Source organism: Oenanthe melanoleuca, chromosome 12 (genome assembly GCF_029582105.1).
Source record: "Oenanthe melanoleuca isolate GR-GAL-2019-014 chromosome 12, OMel1.0, whole genome shotgun sequence".
Taxonomy (NCBI): Eukaryota; Metazoa; Chordata; class Aves; order Passeriformes; family Muscicapidae; genus Oenanthe; species Oenanthe melanoleuca.
In genome coordinates, this window is record NC_079346.1 from 13,183,829 (window position 1) to 13,208,668 (window position 24,840).

The window sequence follows — 24,840 nt, forward strand, 5'->3', positions numbered from 1 at the left end:
TCATCAGTTCCTGTGCAGGTTGTAACAGCAGTTCACAGCTCTACAACCCAGGAACCACTGAACACTGTCAGGGTAGTGCAGACACACTTTCTGTAAGACAGGTCTTGGAACACTTATTAAAAATATTTTGCCATATTTTGAGCAAAATATGTGACTGGTAAACATAAATAACACTCTAATGGCATGATGACTATTTGAAGAAAAGCAAAACTGGCCTTTCAGTAAAAGACATTTGTATATAACAACAGGAAAGAATATTTGTATGGGTGCACCATCCAGCTCTGTGCACAAAATCTTTTTCCCTGCAGGAATATTATAGAATAAGGAGATTAGCCTCACTGAATGAATATTTTTGGCAAGCATGGTGAAAGTGATGTCAAGGCAGATACAGGCACTAGAATCACACAGTTCAGTCCAAAGAGCAAACACTGGCAGGATGACATAAGTCTCAAGTGCATGCAGAAAAGCCATTGCTGAGAAGCTTGAGTAAATAAATGCAGAGGCCACCTTACAAGTAGCAGTAGCATACACAATGTTAACTCAACTGCTTACCCACTAAGTACACCAAGAACCAGGTTAAGTACGAAAAATGAGCCAAGGATGATAAGACTAACAAAATAGATCCATGGCCACTCACATCCTATTGCATCATTTACCTGTAAAATGCAAGGAAATAAGTTATGATTCAGTCATTGATTAAACAGCAGAGTCCTTTTTGCAGCTGCCAGATCACGTAGGTTTGACTCAAAGCTTGTGGCTTATCCAGATCTTCAAAAAGTGAAAGAACAAATGTTTAAATTTACTTACCCAAATTTTGTTGTAGATGTGAGGCTTTAGAGGATTAATTGAAATAACATCTAAATGAGTGCATGAGAATTGTTAGTCTTATTTTATAACTTTGTTAAGGACATGAAGAATGTGTATTGATAACTCTAAACTCTGATTTTGGTTTTGTATGTTATTTATAAGAGAGCTACAAGAAAACTTTTTGTGTTCTAACTAAAGGAGGAAGCAATAGAGGTTTATTAAAAGACTTCATCCTAACTGAAATCTCACCTGTATGGGATAACCTGTGTGTTCATGGCAACTGAATTCAGGACTCTGCCTTCATGATGAAAAAGGTGTATGCTTACCCGCTCAATACACCAAGAACAAGATTTAGTACGAAAAATGACCCAAAGATGACGAGACTGACAAAATACACCCATGGCAATTCAAATCCCATTGCATCATTCATCTGCAAGAAATAAGATGATCTTATAGAGTAGATCACTGTATTAACAGCAATGAAGGGTCAGAGAAAGGAGAATTCAGGTTAGATAATATTCTGTGCATTCCTTCAGAAATCAAAGAACAATAACAGCAAGAACGACTGGCCACATTCACTTTGCATTTCCAACAAAAATCCTAAAACAAAATGCTGACTGAACCTAGCATTTGGATCAGAAATATTATCAAGCATAAATGGAGCACTGCAACATCTCTGTTCTTTAATGCTGAGAACATGAACTAAATTTCAGATCTCCAATTAAGATGATGATCACAAAGTATATTGAAATATTAGGATTTTTAGTTTATGTATATCCTATCTACATGAATGACCATTTGATAAAATAATGTCTATCTCAACTGTATCAAGCAGTGCTATTTTGTAACACAGAATTCCCACAGTTTTTCCGGAAATAAAGCAGTCAAATGCAGTCAGACATTTTAAATCAATTAAAAAAAAAAATAAATGAGAACGAATCTGTGTAAAAAGCATGAACACAACTTTAGGAAAATGAAAACCTGAAAATAAATTTTAGAAACACAGTGAAAACATTCCAGGAAAACTTCTGAACATAAGTTATATCTAGATCAAGGTTGAATGAAATTTAAAAAGTTGTTGCTGATTTATTTTTTTTAAGTGAGGTTGAAGTCACTGAGCTTTCAATACACTCCTTATAAACTCACACAAGGTTTTCTATAAAAACTTCTTCCACTTGCTGTTCTTAGCCAGCTCATCATACCTATCAAAGGATGGACTCATGAAACATACCCATACAGATCTAAAAAGGCTTATTCAGAAAAACAGATATTTTAAAACAGGTAAATTTGGTTTTGGGTGTAGGATTCAGTGCAAAAAGACATTTTGATAAGTCATAAAAATAATTCTGACGTGAAGCTTCTTGGAAATGGCTCTTCAAGAAGAGGAATTATTCTGGCTTTTGCACTGGATTCTTCTTAAAATGTCTGATAGTCATGAAGTTGCAGTAGACAATAAAATCACACATGGTACTGTAGAACAATCTAATTGCAAATCTGTTTTCTCTTCTGTGAACAACATTGTGTTTGTTGTATCTGAAATTCGTGATTAGGCTTTGAGCTCTATTGGCAGTCAAGTTTGATACCTCTCATCTACTAAACATAGGAGCAAACATTTTTCAAAATTGCTTCTTTAATTTTTTCCCCCTGTCCTTAAATCAAATATCATAATCTCAGTTTCTGCAAGGGGGCTCTGTGAATGGTTAGACTGGAGGTCTGAGTTTTGCAGGTTAAGCACAAAGGCATTTCTCTTCCATGGTGACCTGTGACAGCAGTAGGTTATATTTACTAAAGTAAATAAACCAGAGGAGCTTTCACAGCTTCTTCATGCACCTTTTAAAAGAGTCCGTGTATCATCTTTTAAAATGCTTTTTCAACTGAACTGAGGTACTGAAAAGTAAGTTAAAATTACAGTTGCTACAGGGAAAAAAAAAAAAAAAAAAAAAAAAAAACAAAAAAAAAAAAAAAAACACACACTTGAAAACACATCTTTGATTTGGATTTTTTTTTTTTCCTCTTCCAATAAAACTGTATTTTGGAGAAGTTAAGGTAAAAAAGGGTTATAGCCATCCAGCAAGACTGGGACCATTACCTTCAATTCCAAGAGATCTGAAGGTTTCATAGTTCAGTTCTGCAATATTCAGAGTTTTTCACAATGCTGCCATTGCACCTACTTAGTTTCCTGGGCAAAGTTTTCAACAACCCTTGGGAGATCAGGGCCTTCTGTTAAGGACAGTGGCTGTTTTAAAAGTTTTGGCTTTTATCCCCTATACCCATTCTGTCAAAGCAAATCCCCTGCATTTGAGAAGTTTTAGCAACAAAACCCCAAAGTTAGTGAGCAGAACATCCCATTGCCCAGTCTGAATTTCTGCCTACCAGAGGATTCTGCCCTTTGCATCTTCTTTCAAGCATAGGCATCTGGCCTTGTGTTTTAAAAATAATATTTACTCAATGTCTTTGTAGAAGTATACTCATAATTATTTTATTACTTTAGAAATGAGTTTGCTTCATAGACCTGACTCATACCATACAGGCCAAGTGTTTTTCTAGCAATAACTGATCAGAGCAAACATTTTAATTAAATTTCAAATACATCTGAATGCATTTTGCATCTAACAACCATACAATCAGCAGACAGTTGTTACCAACAAGAGTTCAGAGTGAAGACACAAATTCATCTGGTGGTGCCAACATTTTTCTGCTATGTATCATTTTGAAAAAATCTGAGAGAGCTCAAAAAACAGAGCTCTGGCAGCTCCAAGTACAGCTCCAAGCTCTGCTTTTGCTCATAAAGAGAAGATTTTCAGGCAGCCAGGCACTCTGCTAACTTAGTTACCCAGAAGCAAAGCTGAAATACTCATGCTCTGTCACAAAGGCTCTGTTGGTATGAGCAGCTGTGATTTGCACTCACTTTTTAATGTGCAACATGTAAAAAAAAAAATTGTTTCTCACTTATGCAGCAGGATTTTAAGCCCAATGTTTTAGGCTGATCTATCTAGGACTAATGCTTTGTGAAGCTGCTGCTAACCAGTACTAGAAGAAATGCTTCACTTTGGGCAGATGCTGAATTATTTCAAAAGTATTTCATAACTCAGGAACACTTGAACCTAGCAGCACACCTTGGAACTAACCTAAGATTGAATTCCTAAAAACTACTCAACAACTTTACCACTTAATTCTAGATACAATTAAACTCTAATCAAGTAATGCATTGTAATTTCTGTTCATGAAGTAATATTTAAGATTGCATTAATACCAGAGATCAAAGAAAATGAAGACCTTTCCTTTTGGGAAACTTTGCTGCTCATTTCATGCATGTCAAATGGCATTTTTCATAACTTCCAATTAAAGAAAGATTAAAGGAATTGATTTGCCTTCTGATTAAAAATAGAGACAGAGCTTGGTTAATATACAAGAACAGGAAAATCTCCAGCCTCAAAACAAGATATACTCATTTGAAGAGATTAATGCTGACTTCTCACCCAAAATGCAGAATAAGGAGTTGAAGTCACAAATTCCAGATGTACTAAAGCAACACCAGGAATTCAAGGAGATCTCACATCTGAAATCCTCAGCAAAATGTCTTGCAAGAGTCTCCTGCCCCATGGCTCAGGGATGCACTGTGCCAAAGGAGGTGTCATATTTAATGGCTCTCAGTGGATTTGTTCTGTCTTTTAGAGTCCATGAGGCTTTAGCCCTCAAAACACCAATGGCAAGGACACCAGCAAGCACCATCCTTCTTGCCCTTTGCCTTTTCAAAGATCTAGTCTTACTTTTTGGATGTCAGCTCTCAGCAGTTTGTCCATCACATCAACCAGAGGGCAGATGAGATAATGGACAATATGAAGGACAAAGATTTCTTCAAATCCCCTCATTGTTTCACCATAACAGTAGACATGCACTGCACATTATTTATTTGTCTCTTTATGTTTACATGTATACATTGGTGAGTCTGCAATCTTGAAGAATTATCTTAAGCTGATTGGACAAACATGATACAGTCTGAAACTGCCTCAAGTGGCATCTGGATGAACTATTTTGTGAGCTGTGTTGTAGCTGGAATCAACTTTCACTACAACACAGCATAAATGATCAGAGATCAAGACTGAAGTGAAATGGGAAAAGTCAGGTTTACTGCAGATATAACCCTTAGTATTGCACAGCAGCAGACGGCAAACTTCACCTTAAGCATCAATTAGAAATCACTAAAATCTCATTTATCCCTATCTGTGGTAATTGTGAGTAAAATCCTCATATGCAATTGCATGCAAATCAAGGCCTTAACTTCTCCATGCACATGGTGTTCTTTTAATGAACATTATTGCAAACTCAATTTGCAATCAATATAAACTCTACCTGGGATTAATGATAAAACAAAACCTTTAATTCTGCATTTGTACCATTACAGATACAATGTGCTGATGCATGAAACTACTATGATTTTCCAGTGTTTCAAACCCTCTTAAATTTCTTAGGTTCCTTAGGTTTTAATTTTACCTTTCTCTTTTCATTACATGCCAACAGACACAACTGGAGGCTTTTCTTAGTGCTGCCTGTAATCTGCCTCATTATCTTAAAAATTGCTCAGACTGACAAACTCAATCTCTTAACAGCTGTAAAAATTCTGCAGACATCAGTATTTTGTGAAGTGGGACTATCCCTTCATTCTTGTAAGCATGGAAGGGAAGTTCACAAAATCCCAGATCAGGCTATTTATTCTACTCAGTGAAGAGCACACCAGAGAGCTTTTCAAAGCTGCCTGGCTACAAAGGTTTTGTCCTGAGATATTCTTGGCTGAATTGGAGTTAACTTAAAGCTGACTTAAAACAGGCTGTGCTTGAAGCACAGCACCCTCCAGGCTGATCTATAAAAGCATGGAATTTTATATTCAGTGTTCTGGAGCCAAAGCACAGATTCCCCTGACACTGTCCTGGTTGGACAGACTCAGCTTTGTTGTGTTTCTGACACAGAATCTGGAGATGCCCTGGTGGGGTGTGCACTGAGATCACTCTTTGTTAAACATTTCAGCTCAGCAACACCTGGAAAAATGAGAGTTCCATGGCTCAGACATCAAGATAGGCCAAAAGAGAAAGAGATCCCATTGAGAAGTGTAAAATTGTCACAGGACATAGAGAGCCTCATAATTGCTTAATCACCTCATAAATTTGGCCCCTGTCATCTGCATGCAAACTGAGTGATTGCATGCAGGACACATAGAAGACATTCTCTCAAGCTAAACCTCAACCTGGGAGATGCTGCTTCAACTTCAGGAATTTGCTTTGGTCAAGCTGAACAGATCTCATTTTGTTCCTTCTGTTGGTTTTATCCATTCTTAGCAAATGAATTATAAAATGTTGGTATTTGCACAAAGCATTTATTCTTCAAAATATGATTGTTTGTTAACTTTTCTTATTATCATTTGAAAATTAGTTTAGATGCAGGTCTTTCTTTCTCATTCAGACATTTGTATCTAATACTATTTTAGCTAATTCCTGTTAGTGGCATTCCATTAATCAGCTTACTGTCTTTGACTGGGAGGAGGGGCTGGGCAGAAATCAAGGAATTGTTCCAAGGAAAGTGGAGATGCCAAACGTGGCTGTTAAGAAATTCTGTTATCTTCAGAGAATTTCAGAGACTTATGCAACCTTGCTTAATCTGCAGAGCAGATGGACAGAACCACAACAAAATGAAAAGCACTACCTCTACAAAACAGTAACCCAGAGAAGGTTTGCTGTTGAGGACTACCAGGTTTAACAAAATCTCTATTCTTGATATAACAAAATCCAAGTGTTTGACTCCTCCCATGAATATGTTAAGCATGTTACTTTCAGATTAACAATTTGTTAGTGCTCATACATATTTCTCTGTATTGCCCAAACTAATGTCACAAAAATTTATAAAACCTATGCATAGATTTGGCTTGCTAGATCTAAGGGCTTAAAAAACTAAATTAAGTAACTAATGTGATCAACAGTATGTTTATGTTTTAAATAGTTAGCTATATTATATGAAAATTAAAAAATTATAATATCCACACAGGTGTTCTGTATTAAACATCATCTTTCTTTTGGAATCTGCTGTTCTCTCTATATATGTACCACGCATACAAAAAATGGATGTTTTGTATTTCCCACATACTGGATACAAAAAAAAATACAAGTACAATTAATTTACTATTCAGGTAGATGATGTAAAATTATCACCTTAGTTTATGAAGCATCAATGAGCAAAGCCTCAATAGGCAGGAATATCTAAATTTACCTACTAAATCATTATCCTGGGACAAACTGGGAACTAGGATTGTTATAAAATTATTGTTGGCTTCTTGTGGCAAAGTTTTTGGAAGAAACTGGCTGATAAACTAATGGAGTTCCTAGCAAGACTCCAAGTTTAGCCTCTATTTCCAATCCAGTTTCTACCCACTTTTATTTAAAATTTATGGGGAGAAATAATAGGTTCTGCTTAGCATTTGCAATGATCTGTGACAAGAAATTAGTTCCATGCTTTGACTGCAGTACAGGTCAGCAGTCAGCTGAGGCTGAGATACCAGATATCCTGTCAAAGCCAATCAAGTTCACCTCATGAGAAAGATATTTCCCTGTGAGTTAGTTTAAATCCTCCTCAGGAGGGGTCTCTTTGTTTTAAGATGCTAATTGGAAAAAAAATATACTATAATCACATATTACGAGTTTTTTAATATCACGTCGTTTTTGATCCTAATGCAAACTTTAAATCTGTACATTCCTTGGCTTGGTAGCTCTGTTTTGATGTCTGAATTTGATCATTCCTTTTCTCTTTCTGAAATTAAGTCCTGTCTCTTTGCAATCCAAAACTGGATGATTCTGAGCTTGAAATAACAAGAGAATATAAAAAGATAATTAGTCCAAATCTTTATGTAAAAGGCAGGGGGGAGTTAATCTCAATTTTAACATGCAACCAGATTCAAGTAATTAACACCCAAACATAAAAAATTCTGCCTGCAATTCCTGGCTCTTTAGAGAGATTCATGCAGTATATTAATGCTGCCATCCAAAATTTCTCTCACTCTTTTCCAGCTGTACACCAGGAGTTAACTGTCTGCCTGTGCCATGGAAGGCTGGCAGCTCTGTGCACACAGCACATGGATGCCTTTGGGGATGAGCTGACTTGTTTCACTCCAGAGCCTCCCTCAGATGACCTGTGAGTGGTGCTGAGCAATGCTAGCAGAGCAGCACTAAGCCTTCCCTGGCTACATAGGAGGAAAAGGCAGGAATAAGATTTTTCTAAGATTTTCAGGCACGTTTCCTCCCAATTTTTAACATTGCTAAATATTCACAACTGATTTACAAATGGAAAAAAAGCAGTGAAGCATTCTTTCACTTCTCTCAGATAATAAGCTGAAATTCATTGCTAACCAGTATTGTTTGGATGCATTCCCTTTCTGCAGGTGGAATGGGACTAACATGGCTTAAATCACCCTAAGCAGCTGATTGCCACTAGCTTACTAAATCATTCAATTCCAAGTTCTAGATCTCTGTTGCTTATTTGACTCTTGGTCACATTTTTGGAAAGGCATTTTTAGGAGACTCCTTGTCAGCATTCTGATGACAGTTTTGATACTACTTCAAGCATATTTTGCAATTTTTTGTTTATAGCCTAATAATACATTTTGTGCACGAGCCAAGGGGTTTTCTTGCATGAGATGTATTTGTAAAACATTTGCTTGTGTTTAGGAAATATTTTTGGCTGCACATCAACTGGTTTCAAGCATACTATATCTGAGTCTACCCTTAAATATCATTGAATAGAAGCATTCTAAAACTTGTTGGGAGTAGAGATGGAGCTCCTGATTTGATGTGATTGACATCAATACTTTGGCTGTGCAGACACTTGGGCAAAAGTGCATGCAGACATACACAAGAGTGCAGTGCAGCCTGAGCAACCTGTGTTCCAGAAATGATGGAAATCTTTTTAGATGTTCTAAGATGCTGCAAGGAGTACATTGGGGGATATAAAGCTCCATTTCTTAAACAGAACACAGGTTCCTAAGTGCACCCTTTTTGTTATAAAAGCAGAGGAACAATGAATGAAGAATTTCTTTGATTAGCAAAGAGTAGTAACAGTTTTTAAAAGCTGACATATCAGTAAAAGGTATATTTTAAAAACCCTGCTGTCCCTTTCCTTAAACCTTATGAGTTTTAGGTATATTTTAGATTGCCTAGACATGCCAAGTAATGATCTGAGTATTTTAAACAAGAATCCTTTAGAGAATATCTTGCTAACATATCAGTAGGTGTATTAATAGGCAAAACCATGTAAGACATCAGTGTATCATTATTCAGCAATTTGAGCTCAAGTGCTTTAATTCCCAGTTCAATCTAAACAATACTAGAAAGGTATTAGAAAACTGGGTATCTTTCAATTGGACACATCTGTCTATAAAATTGACCTAGTAAAATGCAATTGCCACTAAGACATTTGTCCCATCTTTGAAGCAACTGTACTGGCAATCCATCCCATTATGTATTTTGTTTCTCAGAGGCCCTGACCATCTCTCATTCAAAGTAAAGCTGGATTATTCAAGTGTAGTAAGTCAAGATAACTTCACTATGGTGAACACAAGAAGAATTGTATGTGATTATTTTGGTGTTCATGAGAAAATTGGGGGTTTTGCTGGCAAGTATCACTGCTTGCTGTGTTCCCATGTACCAAATGAAGCATCTAAAAATAAAAAGCAATTTACAAAATACGTGTTTGCCATTAATAGATTATACATCAAGATGTTTCAAAGGCATGGGAAAAATCTGGAGCCAGATATGCAAATGAAGATTCAAGTTCTGCAATTCCTGAGAGCTTGCTAGCATAAATTGGAAATGAGGCAGAGAGTACTATGCTCTCAGCTTTAGAATGTGAGCCAGAGTGTTAAAAACTTGGGCACACAGAGGCTGCCACTTGGCTGATAACAAGGACTGCACCAGGATCCAAAACTAAAAGCATGAGCCTCCAGTGAGGGCTCCAGAGCAAACAGAAAGGACCATGACTGGGAATAAACACAGTCCCAATATAAATGCAGAACATACTCAATTTGGGAGCACACGTGCTGCACTGGCTGCTGAGAACAAGAACATCCCTTAACCTCTCAATTTAAACTTTTGGCACAAAGGAGTCGTACTTTTTGTGGATAAACCTTGTTATGCCTGCTATCCAGTGAGTTACAGCTAAGTTAGAGTCCAGACTAAGACACTAGAACCCAGCAGGACACAAGGGATTGGGATGCAAAGTGCTGAGCAGCAGGATGCCCACATGAGTCACCATGAACTGAAGGGTGCCCAGCAGCAGCAGAACCAAGACCTGGACTCTCAACAGATACACATAAGAGAAAAATCATTATTGGTGCTTGGAGAATTTTCAAAGCAAGTTTACTGTCATTAGCCAGGTGATAACGAGCTGTGCCAGTGAGTGATGTTGGAAATTGTCATTTTCAGCTGCCATCCTTGCTGACAGAATGCCACTTAATGCAAATCATTGCACAAATTTAACCCACTCACATTACACCTGCTAGCAAGAGAAGCCTACATAAATTTATTTCACTGTTCACACAGTGACCAAATGAAAAATGACAATTTTTTGCAGTTTCTAATATTTGTGGGTTTGGTTTTATTTGTTTTGTATAAAACTCATTCAGTCTGTGCATGAATAACAGAGCTCTAAGTAAAAAGCAGCCCACAAATCCCAGGCACATCCAGCTAAAATGGCTTCCTCAGATTCTTTTATTACAATTTGGTATCTCCCTAATGCTTTTACAATTTTCAAATGAAATGAAATCTTTTCCAATTTTTAGCTAAATCTATCTCAGCTTGATCCAGTGATAAAATTAAAACATATAAATTGTCATTCTTGGTCTCAACCAGTTTGACAATGGGCAACTTGTTGGTCTACAAGAGAGAAAGAATCTGAATCTATAATTTAATTATATAGGCATCAGGTAAGATAGATTCCAAAGCCACCTGAATATCTGATTTTGATTATATTTCACTAGGTAAATAAATATTTGCTTCACTGTCTAATAATCCCAGTATCATTTGTAATAAAATGAAAAATGACATCTGTGTAACTGTAAATACATTCTATATTGGAAACTCCTAAGAGAGAAAGGAGTAAAAGTAACTCATGTACTTTTCAATTGTTTCTAATTTTCTTATACTTTTCATTTTGTCTGATTGTGAAAATATTCAACATTCTGTTTTAATGAGTTTCCTTTTTCTGCTGTCACTGAAGACTCTGCAAAAGTTTCTAAAGGGCAGCAGATTAATTAGGGCATCAAATCCCAGGGGAAAAAATGTTTAATTCTGAGATATTCAAATTCTTTCTATATGTTTTGTAACAATTGTATTCTAAACACAGCAACTTTCCAAAGCTTTTATATTCATTTTCTTTGAAAAAAATTGGAGGAATTATCAAATCCTGAAAAACAGGTACAATTTTGCCTCAAAAAATATTAAAGATATAATTTTTCTCTAGATAACCATGGCACACCTTCCCATTTCAGGAAGAATTAAAATAATTGCCATCACCACGAACACAAACCATAAAGCACATACTAATTCTACATTCACACAGTCTTCTAGAAAATAAGGGAGAGTTGGAGTGCAGACTTCAAAGAACTTAAAAACCTTTACAAAGGGAAATTGTGCAATAGCCTACATGTAGCCATACATAAGAGTTATTCATTAATGTTGAAAGTTTGTGTGTTTCTAGCCAGTTTTGTAACTGATAACAGACAGTGGAAGAAGATATTCATAGTTGCCTTTTTTTTTTTTCTTTCAACCCTAAAGAATGACATTTCACCATCTTAATTATATTTCAGAGTGATGTTCTCTTAAAAGCATGTTCATATTCTATACTTCAGTATCAAAGATTTTATCTGAGACTCCATGTTATATGTTTTAGCAACAACTTATTTCACCTTGATTTGCAGCTAATGACCATATCAAATCATGTGGTCATTGACTGGATAATACCACATTCTTAAATGCACCCAGTACTCCACAACAGATGCACCATTAGTAAATAATCCCACTTGGCCAGACAAACTTGGACTCACTCCCAAAGAGAGCTGAAGTCCCACTAAGATGCTTCTTGAGATAACTCAATCATTTTTAACAGTTTGCTAAAAGTGATCCTCACCAGTAATCACTTTTCTTCTTCCATACATATTTTAAACATTTGAACTGCTAGAATTGTGGTTTTTAACAAGGTCCTAATAGCTGCAAAGACTTACTGCTGAGTACCAAGAAGTACAGAATATTCTCAGTGATCTTCAGCACCTGTGGGAGGTTCTGCCACAGACTTCTTGAATGGCCTTGGACAAATCACTCACATCAGATTTTGAGATACTCCAAGAGTCACAAAACCACCTCATGCCACTTGGAGCAGAATGGGGTGAAACAGGGAAATGTCTATTTGTGTTTTTAGGTGACTTTATTCCTTTAAAAATCTGTGTGTCCGTTTTCCTCCATTCTTCAGTTTCCCAGTCTGTGTCCAGCTGACTGTTGATGTTGCAAGACTCTGCTAGTACCAGACCTTACACCAAAGCAGCATTTAAAGGTGAGGATTTACACAGTTAGGTTTTTGAATACCTTTTGCTGCCTCCATGGAGATGATGGGTCAGAGCCACATCTGTAAATTTGTAGTTTCTGAACGGTTAACATGACTTTCAGTCCCCATGGCAAGCAATGTCAGTTAAGAGCTTGCTTTGTTCTAATTTTTGCTAACATTGTGAAAAATTCTGCACAAATACTGCAAATAGAGAACTCTTAAGCCTAATCAGTGAAGACATACTTAATATCTGTAGGCTCACCAGAAAAAATGCTCGTCCAAAGAACATAAACATAGCTTTACATTTATACAAATGGAATAGGCAAAGAAACCTCTCAAATAAGCAATGAATAAATTTGTTTCTAAAAAGTCCTTTTAGCCTGAGGAATCCAGTAACAGGCTGTGACTGAAACAAGTAATGCAGCCGAGCTTGTCTCCTGCAAAACTCAGGAAAAAGATTTCCTGTTGATGGTACAGCCCAATCCCCACTTGAGCAGAGGAGCTCAGTGATTTCTGAACTTACCCAGTACAGCACATCAGTCCATCCTTCCATGGTGATACACTGGAACACAGTCAGCATTGCAAATGCAAAGTTATCAAAGTTGGTGATGCCTCCGTTCGGCCCGACCCATCCACCCTTACACTCGGTGCCATTCATGACACACTGACGGCCGTTCCCTGAGAATGCACAAGGTGCTGGATCATCTTCAACTAGGATATCTGGAAAAGGACCAACAACCAGAACTCTGAGCCCTCAACTTGTCATGAGATACCCCTTCACGTGAGGAAATAGCAACACTCTTGTGAGATAAATCCAGATCTCAAGCTGAGAAAGGCAACATAAAAAAGGCTTTGAGGTTTTTAGTCTCTCTCAGATCTGGGCCTCCCAGTCTCAAAAAGAGGTTAATACAAAATAATTAAGCAATGGAAAGAAGCACAGTGTAATAACACATCATTTCTTTCTCATGTTGATTTTTTCTTTACTCTTCACTGCTGCTACTTCACTTCATGGCACTTCACACCAACACATGGACCACTAAGGAAAAATGGAACTAATTCCTAGACAGTCATCTTTATAAGTGAGCTGAAAGAAAAGCACCTTTAGCCACCAGCTAAGACTGTTTCACTGTTTCAGAGTTTTCCCACAACACACACTTCCATTCCATTGTTTCACTGGTCAGAAGAACACTGGTTTCCTTCTTCACTCATTTCAGAACTGCACTCCTCATCACACTGCCACAATCTGGATTTGTCCCTTATAGGTAAACACTCTTATTTTCTTCACTACTGGTACATTCAGCTCCACATATCAGAAATTAAAATCTATTCAGAGCATGGTCTAGTGTCTAACTAGTTTGATTTTTTGTGACTTCGGTATTTGTTGTTTTCATTTAATGTACTGTACCAAAAATGGTGAACCAGTGTAAACTGGGGTTACTACAGCTTTAGTGCTTTGGTCCCTAGTTCTATTTCAAACTAAAATCCCACAGATTTGAAAGAAAACATCAAACCCTTATTTTAATGAATAGTTTAATGACTTACCTGAATCAATAAGAAAACAAGATTTGTGCATTTTTCCAATAAAAAGTTCCAATCCTATAATAGCATAGATTATGATTACAAACAATACCAAAAGGGCAATATGGAGGAGGGGGACCATGGCTTTTATAATGGAGTTCAGGACAACTTGTAAACCTAAAATAAAAAAGAGGATACAAGAGATGAACCACATTTCTATGTCTTTCCCTATCAAATTTTAGTAATTACATATTATTAGGACTTAATGACAAAGACATACAGCAATAATCAGATTTTTTTAAAGACACCTACGACCCAGAACCACATAATGTTTCTGTAACATAAAAATCTTTGTAAGAATCTAAAACTTTTGTCTAAGTGGTTCCTCTGTTAATAAAGTTTATAACATAGAAGTCAGTGCTTTAAATGTGTCACAAGAATATGTGGGGGCTTTAATAAAGAAAGAGCACATAATCAGTACGTGCCTGTAGGTCATTTTATATGATATTTAAGAAGTTCTGTGCTAAAACAAAAACTCTGTGGCAAGTTCTGAGAAATTGTGCAGTCAGCCAATTGTAGACCTGTCTTCTTACTCTGGAGAGAAAAATATATTTAACTGGGAAAACACATTTTTAATCTGAACAAACTTATTCTTTCATCATTTATCACTTTCAAAACTGTTCTTTTTCCTTTTTTTCAATTAAATATTTATGCAACTTCTGGCTTTACCAAAATGAGCTAATCCCAGACTAATGAAGCTGCCACAGTACCAATGAGAATAAAATATGCCTCTTTTTTAACTTGCTAGACTTCTCTGACATTTCATAGGACTGCTTCTGTCCTCACTGAAGCCCTTTTGCCAAAAACCAGCCATTTCCATGTAACAGTCCATGATATAATACACACAGAATTAGCTTTCTTCCTCTAAATGTCTTGGAAAGAGATGAACTGGAAGTGGTGAACCTTGTATAGCCCAAATAGCCTCAATAATTAATAAAGCGTTAAAAGAAAACAGGAAATATCAGAAAATTCAATTGCTTTCTTAAACAATATTGTTCTACTTTTTAAGTTTCCTAATTTATCTGTTAGCTCTGCTGAGATACACAGAAGGCATTCATGTCTATTGGAGGGGGCAGCAAACATGAATGTATAATGTGCTCTGGCATACACTTACCAACATATAAACTATTTTAGGACCACCTACACTTTCAGATGCAGGGGTTTAGAATAGAAAAAAAAAATCTATATTTTATTTGCTGGTGTATTTGCATTTTAACATGTAATGTACTTTTAAATAAAGCTTCTAAAAAGGAAGTGTCTGCTTATTGAACTGTGTAAGGAGATCATACACTGACTGAATTCACAATTCCTTGCTCAACTTGAAACAGGGTATCGTTCATCTCGAAATTCACTTTATATACATAGCCAGATAAAAACTCAGCTTCATCCCATCTCATTTCTGTAGTGTGTGGAAGACAGTTCAATAACCAGAACAGTCCCATTCCTGATTGCCATGGAAGTAAAGTGAGCAGAGCTTACTGGGCACTCCTGATACAAGTCGGAGAGGTCGCAATACACGAAAGGCTCTGAGGGCTTTGACATCAAAGCCACCAGGTTTGCCACCTGAGTGGCCACCACCGTCTGTTTCTTTGGTTAATTGTTCCAATATTACACTAAATAATCTAGAAAACGAGATGAAAGGTAAGGTCATCACTATCCATTTACCACACAGTCAAAGATATTACTTTGGAAATCAGTTGAAGTGCAGATCATTCTGCAAAGCTGTTCAGATGTCAAATGAGAGGTATATTTACACATTAAATCATGACAGACAGAGCTATAAGTGCAAGACTCTATAATCCCTCTAGAGAACGAGGATCACACAGTTTCCAATAATTTAACATTCAGCTTATATATTCAGATTGCTATTTTTAAATAAATGAAGCTACTTTGCCACTTTTGTTCAAACATTTTAGCTTTAACATTTGGAGAATTTATCTTTCCCTTAGAAGAAGAAATAGATAACAACTAAAACCATCTGGTTTAATTTTGGTAGAATATATGAACTCCAAGGGGAACAGCAGTAAAATGTTCTATATACAGTCAGCAGAAACTGAATATTTTAAAAATAATTAGAGTTCACCATTTAATAACACCAAAAAGATTTGTTTCTTACACATAATACCTCTGAGGAAAAATATATTCCCAGATGGCTCATTTATTATATTGTATTTTTTCCCTGCAGAAACGAATTAGTCATTCATTAGAACAGTTTGCAAGACAAGACTTTTATTTTGCTTTCTCACTTTTAGCAGCAATTTAAAGTGATGCATGTTCTTGCAATCCAAATTAATCTTAGGTTTATTTTAGTTTGGAGCTCCATCTCAGATGCATGGGTTTCTAGACTGTCACTAGACCACACAAACTGTGTTATCCTTTGCACAGAGTCTGTAGTTCAATCGTTGCAGAGCTGCACTTCTCCTGAGAGGATTATCAAGTTAGAGTTTTGCAATAATGAGAAATGTTTCACACTTGTAAAGGATGCCTGAAATGTGCAGGGTTTTAGTTTGGTCATGAAAAGTTTTCACAGCTCTGGTTAAGAACTCTGTCACGCTGGATAGTCACTTCAAATCATATATTATTTAATAGGTTGCCTAAACTAGATTATTGAAGGCTTTACCCTCCCCCAGTAAGCAGCTGACCCACATCAGTCAATACCTATCCCTAGACTTCATTCTGCTCCAGAGAAAAACTCAGCCCCAAGGACTCTACAGACATTACAAGGAACATCAGCAGCCCACGCACTGTTACACCAAACCCAGACACTGGATACCAGGTCCTGATGCAGCCCTAGCATTTAATAGAAACATAATTGCAGGAAAACAAACACTTCAATAATTTCAAGAGTGACTATTTGTGCTCTAAAGACAGACATTATAAAAATCAAGTCTGAATTCAGAGAACCTTTCAGCCTGTCAGTTCATACAACACTCAGAAAATTAAAGGGCATAGGCAGGTGCTATGAAAGCTTTCTCTGCTGGGACCTTATATGGACAGAAACCAATGGAAATTGTGCATGAGAGACCATGCAGGTAAGTAGACTTCCCAAAGTAATTCTTACTCTGATGGGTTACAGAGTGAAGTGACAGAGAGCTGTGAATGTGATGCTTTCTACTGTCATTTTGTGTAGTCCAGCTGAAACCAGGACAGATGTCATTCCTAAAAAGCCATTAAGGTATAAAACTATTGATCTTCTTTATTGAAATTTACATTCATATTCCTCTACAGTTTAGCAAAGTTTAAAGGTTTAATTAAGATTTGATTTTTAAAACATCTCTATATGTGTTTCCCTTTTGCTTGTAGAGATTTCTTTAGGTATAATTAAGATTAATGCAATTGGACTGCTACAGTTTCTGCTGAGAAATCAAATTTCAATACATTCAATATAGGACATCATGGCAGCTCTTCCAAAGCTATTAGAATACCTAATGAAATTTCCCATTGAAGCCAGTCAAATAGAATCAGGTCCAGAAGTGATTCCAATATCCACCTTGGGTTATATATGAAAATCAATTTTTCACTGGGCTTTTATGTATTAATTAAATAAATGGGACTCATGCTTGCTTAATCATGCAGATTGTGTTCTTACTGAATGAACAAAAGTGTTGCTCACAGTTTTGTCACTGTGTGACATGTTAGGAAAGGTCCACCTTGTCTTACAGGTAGTCTGATGACAACCTGCACAAGAATTTATATTCCAAACTTTTGGTTCTGAACTACAAATTAATCTTAATGTGATATTTTAGGCATTTGATAAGATAAACTCCTTTTTTATTCACATTTTCAACAAATTCAGTGTGAGCATTTGACCTAACTACATTTACCCTCCAATAATGAGTGTTTTATGAATTAGTGGAAAATTTTTTAGTTATCATGTATTTAGGACAGAGCCAAAGATAGAGGTCATGTTAATTAGACTGCTCCAGGGTTACTGTAACTCCGTGGTCACTTGACAAAAGGGAAGAGCTCTGTTCAAGTGACTGCCTGGCAAGGGAGCAGAGCTCGTGTGTGACAGGCTCCAACCTGCCCACCAAGCTTCCCCTTCAGGCACAGAGACCAATCTGTTGAGAATGACCTGACCTGATGAAGATCTATTTATACACAAATTTTAGTCCTGGACCAAAGCTGCCTGCATGCCAAAGGACTGGCCCAAATACAACCTTCCTTCTCAGTGGCATTTAGCATCTCATAGTCAATAGGCATTCTTGTATTCACAGTATATCCCCAAATTTAACAGTGCTTTACCACAGATTCCCTTACTTAGCATCTCTTTCCCTTAATGCAGCAGCAGCTTAATAGCAGCACATATTCTAATTTCTGAGCCTTTTCATTTACAGGCAAGCCTTGATTCCCATGTTCTAGAACCCATGTTCTAGGTGATATATACTCTTAGCAAACAAAATCTACAGTGCTGGTTAACATTCACATTAACATTCCACTACATTTAGGAAATTGGTGAATATGTATCTTAAGATTAATTCCCTAGATAGATGAAGGTAGGATGTAATTAAGTAGCACAACCACTGACACAGAGTTACTGACACAAAAATTGTTTATCAATAAGTAGGTGCATAATGTAATTTTCACTCTTCTGAACTTCATAAGGCCATGCAGTCCATTCTCTGGGACAAAGAAAAACTCCCCAAGGTTTGCTGGTACAGCAAGGTGCACAGGGTAAAGAAAAAAAGGCATTTTTAACATACATTCTACCCCAGGTAAAACAAAACCATATCTGTATCTGGGCCCTGACATGCAGCACCCAATTTTACTCAGATATTTGGAATAGCAAGGAATCACTGTTAATTCTGTCTCCCCAAGCATTCTTCTCCACTTTGAATCATGGGTCCTCCCAGAGGTCTTTGTGAAACAGATGAACTCCACATAACTGCAGTGAAGGGTTAAACAAATAAATTAAATAATAATGTGTGGCCCTTAAGAGATCAACACATGGAAAGGCACCAGGAGTTTACCTTGAAAAAGCCAGATGGAAAAGTTTCCAAAAAACAAAAACTAGAAATGTCCAGTAGGACTCAGAAATCCCTGGGAATTTCTATTATAAATGCAATACAGCCTATAGCCCCAGATAGCACTGAAAATTTTAGGACTTATTTTTAAAAATGTTTCTCTCAGTTCATTCTTTTACTCCAAAGAAACATAAACCCAGCATAGTCTGCTATTCACAGCCAAACAGGTACCTCACTGTAAAGAAAAAAAAATTAAATATTTGTATAATGGAAGATAAGTTACTTACCCTACTATTACTATTACAAAATCCAATAAATTCCATCCATTTCTAACATATGCATTGGGGTGTAATAATAATCCATATGCTATAATCTTCAAAAATGTTTCAACTGTAAAAATTATCAGGAAGGCATATTCTACTTTTTCCTGTGGAAGACAAAAAAAAGTATAATAAACAACAATGAATGTAATGGCTCTTTTTACTATTGACTTTGCAACAAGTGGGTACTGATCAGGACTAAGGAAATACCTCCATGGCTGTTTATTTCACAGGTTTTAATTGCATAACACTTAATGATAACTGTACTGACAAGGTTATAATTACATAATTGCACGAGGTTTTCTTGTTTTCACATTGTGAGAGGAAAAAAAGCTGTTTCTGCAAACATGGAAGTATTCTGCACCTTTGCTTAAGCAAACAGCCCCATCCAGGTCAATAGGATTCTCTACATCCATTATAACATAAAAATGCTGTAGAACTGAGCCCTGGAAATATCCTTGGAAGGTAAGCAGTGGTATACTTCCTTTCACTGTTCAAAAAGTTATAATTGTTTAATATTTCATTTTACACTCTCTTGCAACTTTTTAATCTTCATGTAGAATCTTGCATTGATAAATTCTCCCTTCCACATCACCAAAATTTCTTTAAATTATCCTACTACGTTTGAACAAATTTTAAGGTACTGTAGCCTGCTACCTCATATCACTGAAGCTCCAACATCAGATTTAATGGTTTTTTAAATGTTATTAGTTTCTGCATTTGACCAAAGTTCTTATTTCAGAGCTATATACTGAATATCTTTTCCTAGCTAACTAGATATTCTAGAAAGAAGAAACCCCCAAAAATATTATTAGCATGCTTGACTTGGTAAATTGAAGAAGTCACCACTATCAAAACAGATCTGTTAACATCTCTGTTCTTTTTACCTTCAGATATGATCATTTCATTATTTCCTATAACATTTTGTTTAGTTATCTGTTGCTAGTCAAATATCACAGCCAAGAATAAAAGGCACAAAGAGTGTGATTCATTTTTTCAACTTGTTCAGGAACACATGATGCTGCTCATTTATCACATACAAGGTTAATCACATAGTCAGGATTACCATCCTCTACTATCATTACTCAAATAGAACACCAATGTTAGACAAAAAAACACATTATCCTTATTTGTTGCACACAAAAATACACATTCCTTATTTGCAACACAGCTTGGCACTTTCATGCACAACCAAAGGAAAAACCAAACCTTAATCATTTGCAGCTTAAACAAAGATCTTTATATTCTTATGTGTGAAACTTTGGGCAGCTAGATTCCTTTTCCTGCCAAAAAAGCCATTTAGGATGGTTATATAGAGGATGTGATACATTGATTTAGAAATCTGACACTGGTGATTTAATAGAGGCACAGGCTTGTTAATAAACTCCTCTCCAGGTCTTTCCCTGCAGCAAGCAGCGCCCTGGGATTACTGTGGCAGGTAAGGCTCTCTTTTTGCAAAGCAAGGATTCCTGGATCTCATCTCCTGCTCAGCTCAGTCCTATACCCCTGCCCTTTTCCCATCTTTTGAGTACACTTCATTAACACTCTGGAGCTTTTATTTATACATTCTGGGTGAGGTCTTCCAGCCCAGTGAAACCAATGGACATCCTCCTCCTCAAACTTCCTAATACTTGTTTCAAAATGTCCCTTCCATTTACCCATCAATTTACCACCAATGAATGAGGACAGTTGCTAAATAAAAAGAGTGAAGTGGCCTCACATGAGAAATGTGAATGTCTTGTGCACCAAAACCCATCAGAAATCACAATGATAGAAATTATCAGCATTCCTGAGAAACACACTCAGAAGTGCTTGAATACAAGAAATTGTACCATGTACATGTTCCATGATAAAAGCTATTTCTGTTTCTCTGTATACAACTAAATTTACAGCTTGGTTATAGGGAGATAAATAATGTAGGAAAACATAAGGAAGACAAAAATATTATGGTTGTCATTTGCCATGGGTAAAATATATATCAAAATCATAGTAGTAAAAGAAAAAGGAAGACAAAATATGTATGTTTCATGTATGCCAAATTTCAATAGCTTCTTTACTTACAAGGAACACAGGATCCAGGACTGGATGGGACCTTCTGAGCCAAAATAACCTCATGGGTCCCTATGTCCAGTGTCCTGTTTTATAAGCAACCATGTAATTTAACTCCATCCATTAAAGTACCAGCTCCATCCTAAAAAACATCTTTGCTCTTCACTTCTCCCTTTCAAAAAAATATTCCAATGCTCTTCTGCTCTCTGGGCTAAACATCAGTCCCAGTGCCAAAGTTATACATCTTCTTTAATGGTGATATAGCCCTGCAGCTCATTTTAATGGGACAGTTCAAATCTGAGTAACTCTGCCTATCATTTACCATCCATCCTTGAAAAATAATATTGGTCTCAGTCCTGCTTATCTCATTTCTTTTATAGAAGCAGGAATGTTTCTTATTTCCTAAACAGTACTGCAAATATTCCATTAGAGCCATATGGAATGTAGGACAATCTCATTTTCAAACCCACTGGTGGGCTTAAGGTCTGTGTGTGTCATTTTCCAGATGAGCCACAAGAAACCGTGGCAGCTGCACCAACAGGAGCCACATTAATCTCAGCAAGGAAAAATGGGAAGTGCTGCACCTTGGGTTAAATAATCCCACACCAATATGGGCTGAGAAAGGACCTGGAAGTCACAGTGGGCACTAAGTTAAATATGTGCTCATTTAAATTCCATATCTTCACTGTTGCACTTTCCTCCCTTTCATGCACTCACACACTCTTCTTATTTATTTTTAAAGCACAACCTGTGTCATCCATGGAGGCCAGATGAATGACTTGGCCCCATAGTGAACAACATTCAAAGTACAGACTGTGCTTTCTTTACAAACTGTTTGGCTCTTTAATAAGCAGGCAGCCAACAGATGTTCTCATACAAACTGCAGAGTTGACAACCTGCTCACCCTCAGGAAGGTTCTGGAGGTCTCTTCTCACACTTGGATAATTTCTTGCTGGTCACTATGGACATCAATTTTTGCCTCTGCAACCCTGATACATCTGTTGGCCACACATCACTTTGTATGTTCAGAGCTTAAGCAGTCACTACTCAAGAGCAAAACACTTAATTTTCAGTATTAATTGAAGAGTTGTAGAGGCAGGGTTGGTTTGGGAAAAAAAAGCTAAAAAAGTAAAAGATAAGTTCAAAATACAGACTCAAGACTGCAGTTTCAGCAGGATATGATGCACACATGTATCTGCTCTTTTTCTCCACAGTGGAGAAACCACGTTTTGTTCAAATTAGTTGATATATTTAAATTAATGCCTCATTTCATTCAAAATGGAAGTAGGAACACTAAAAAAGAAGACAACTAAACAAAATAATAAGGAAATACACAAGAGGATGCATTGAAAAAAAGAAAATCTCTATTTAAAGAAACCAAGAAGGCAGTTTTGGTTAAAGCAGAATTTGCTCATAATTTCTATTATCTATTATTGCATTTTGTTCTATACTGCATCTTAAAATTTGCAGAAAAATGTGACAGCTTTAAACCTAAAGAAGACATGAAGCACAATATGTCTGCGTTCTGAAGGATCTAATCCTGAGGCTGTATAGATTAATAGTTGTTTGTTCACTGATTTGATAAAGCTAGGTCATCTCTCCTTACAGGCAGCTGATTCCAGCAAGGCTGTCTGACACTTCTGTTAATGCTGCTAGAAATCTTCTAGTCTCAGCAATCTTTTTCTGAATATATGATACAACAGGACTGATATGATAAACTGCCTTTCTCATGGAATCCATGGAGTTTGCCTTTGATATTGATCATGGAGCACAAAACAAAAGCTACCCTTACCCTATGAGTTTAGGTGGAATCATTAGAACTTCATTTTCTTCAAAAAAACCCAAAAAAAAATTAAAAAAAAAGCATTTGCTTTCTTATTTTAAGTAAATCAGCTTAGCAGAAACCCTGTTGCTCAGGAAATCTTTTTTCCCCCCACCCTAGCCAGATGGTGTACATTAGTCATCATTTATTATCTTCATATTTTCAAAATCTCTGAAAGAAATATGCAAAGCTACTGTTACATGTCAGGAGGCAACACACCAAAATTCCACATTTACGTTAAGATGTTTCACAAGATAACTGTTTCAAAATGGTAACTCGTTAATTTGCAATATCTTGATCTATTGTATTAGGTAATTAAGTCTTACTGTATTAAAATTTCTATTCCCTTGGCATCAGAGACAGAAATTACTTCTTAGATGAAGGAATGCATTTTTGCATCCAGACTAACAAACATGCATCAGAGTAAAAAGTGCTTAGCAGATAAAGTGACTCAGTTTGAGCAAATTAAGCAGGCTGATCAACTTTCTGAAGTTTAGGCACAACACAAGAAACTTTGACATTACTGATTCAGGGATCAAAAACAAACAAACCAAAAAAAAAAAAAAAAAAAAGAAAAAGAAAAATCAAATTATGTTTAATAAGTTGTGTAACTGATGTTTTGAGAACACATATAAAGCCATTTATCTTTTTGACAATCAGCCATTTTTTCAAGTTCTGGCACTGGGAAAACACTCCACCTATAAGACAGAAAAGTAACTTGAGTTTTGATCATTAAAATATAATGATATAATTTTTCACTTTGTATACCTGCAATCCCTTGAAAATCATCTGTGACATGCAGTAATAATTAAAAATAGGAAAGTAAAACTATTTACTCTCACATGTGAAAAAATGTTTTAGCTGTTTCGCAATACAAAAAACAAAACAAAATGAATCCCTACATCTGGCAAAAAGAAATCTATATACTTGCTTTTATTTCATCAACTTCAAGAGCAAAACCAAAGTAATGTACTGCCAAGATTAGACATGGAAATTGCTCCCTATTTATTAGAAGAATTGCAATTATTTATCACTCAACAATTTGGTGATAACTATTGGATTAACTGTGCCTTTAGATGCATAACATCAAACAAGGAGGGTGGATTTGAAAAACGCATTTTAAAGATTCATGTTCTGATCAACCAAATTAAATCATGTTTCACCATCCTCATCAGTCCTGACCCACTGGAGGGAATACAATCATGCTCTCTACTTTGTCAGATGTCTGCACTACCATCCTTAAAGTGCAGCTTTGCTTCAGACAGTGCTCTGCAGCAACTCTAAAAAATATAATTATGTACACAAAACTATGCTCCTTTAATATAGACCTGGGTAACAGACATTGTTTCCATACTTCAAGTGCACCTTTCATGTACATGAGACCTTTTATATTTGAATACATTGAATGCATGCAAAATCCAGTGCAAGACTAGGCAGGAATTTGACATTAGGCCCAGAAATATCTCCAGTCTCTTGAGGGGCTTTATGGGACATCATCACATTACTGCAGATCCAGATGCTCTGGCATTTCAGGCTGGTGCATCTGATGGCAAGGCAGAGACTTAAAAGTCAACACCAATTAAAAAACTCCATACTTAGGAATAGAAATAAGTAGGTGTTGCACAGCAAGAACATTCTTATACCAGTTCAATATTAAATGAATGGGATTTCACATTCCCAGTACCACTGCCTAGCAACAAAACTCACTCACAACATTTCTACTGTT

The 24,840-nt window shown here is 36.4% G+C and overlaps 1 protein-coding gene across 1 annotated transcript in view; it reads right to left on the reverse strand.

Annotated features, from left to right (window-relative positions):
• Positions 1-24,840, reverse strand: part of CACNA1D (calcium voltage-gated channel subunit alpha1 D) — a 164,218-nt gene that overhangs the window by 83,836 nt on the left and 55,542 nt on the right. Inside the window, exons 4-8 of the mRNA XM_056501221.1 lie at positions 19,211-19,350; positions 15,439-15,581; positions 13,924-14,076; positions 12,905-13,101; positions 553-656 (exon numbers count right to left, since the gene is read on the reverse strand). Coding sequence (XP_056357196.1) covers positions 553-656; positions 12,905-13,101; positions 13,924-14,076; positions 15,439-15,581; positions 19,211-19,350 — 737 coding nt within the window. The remainder of the gene's footprint in view (positions 1-552; positions 657-12,904; positions 13,102-13,923; positions 14,077-15,438; positions 15,582-19,210; positions 19,351-24,840) is intronic.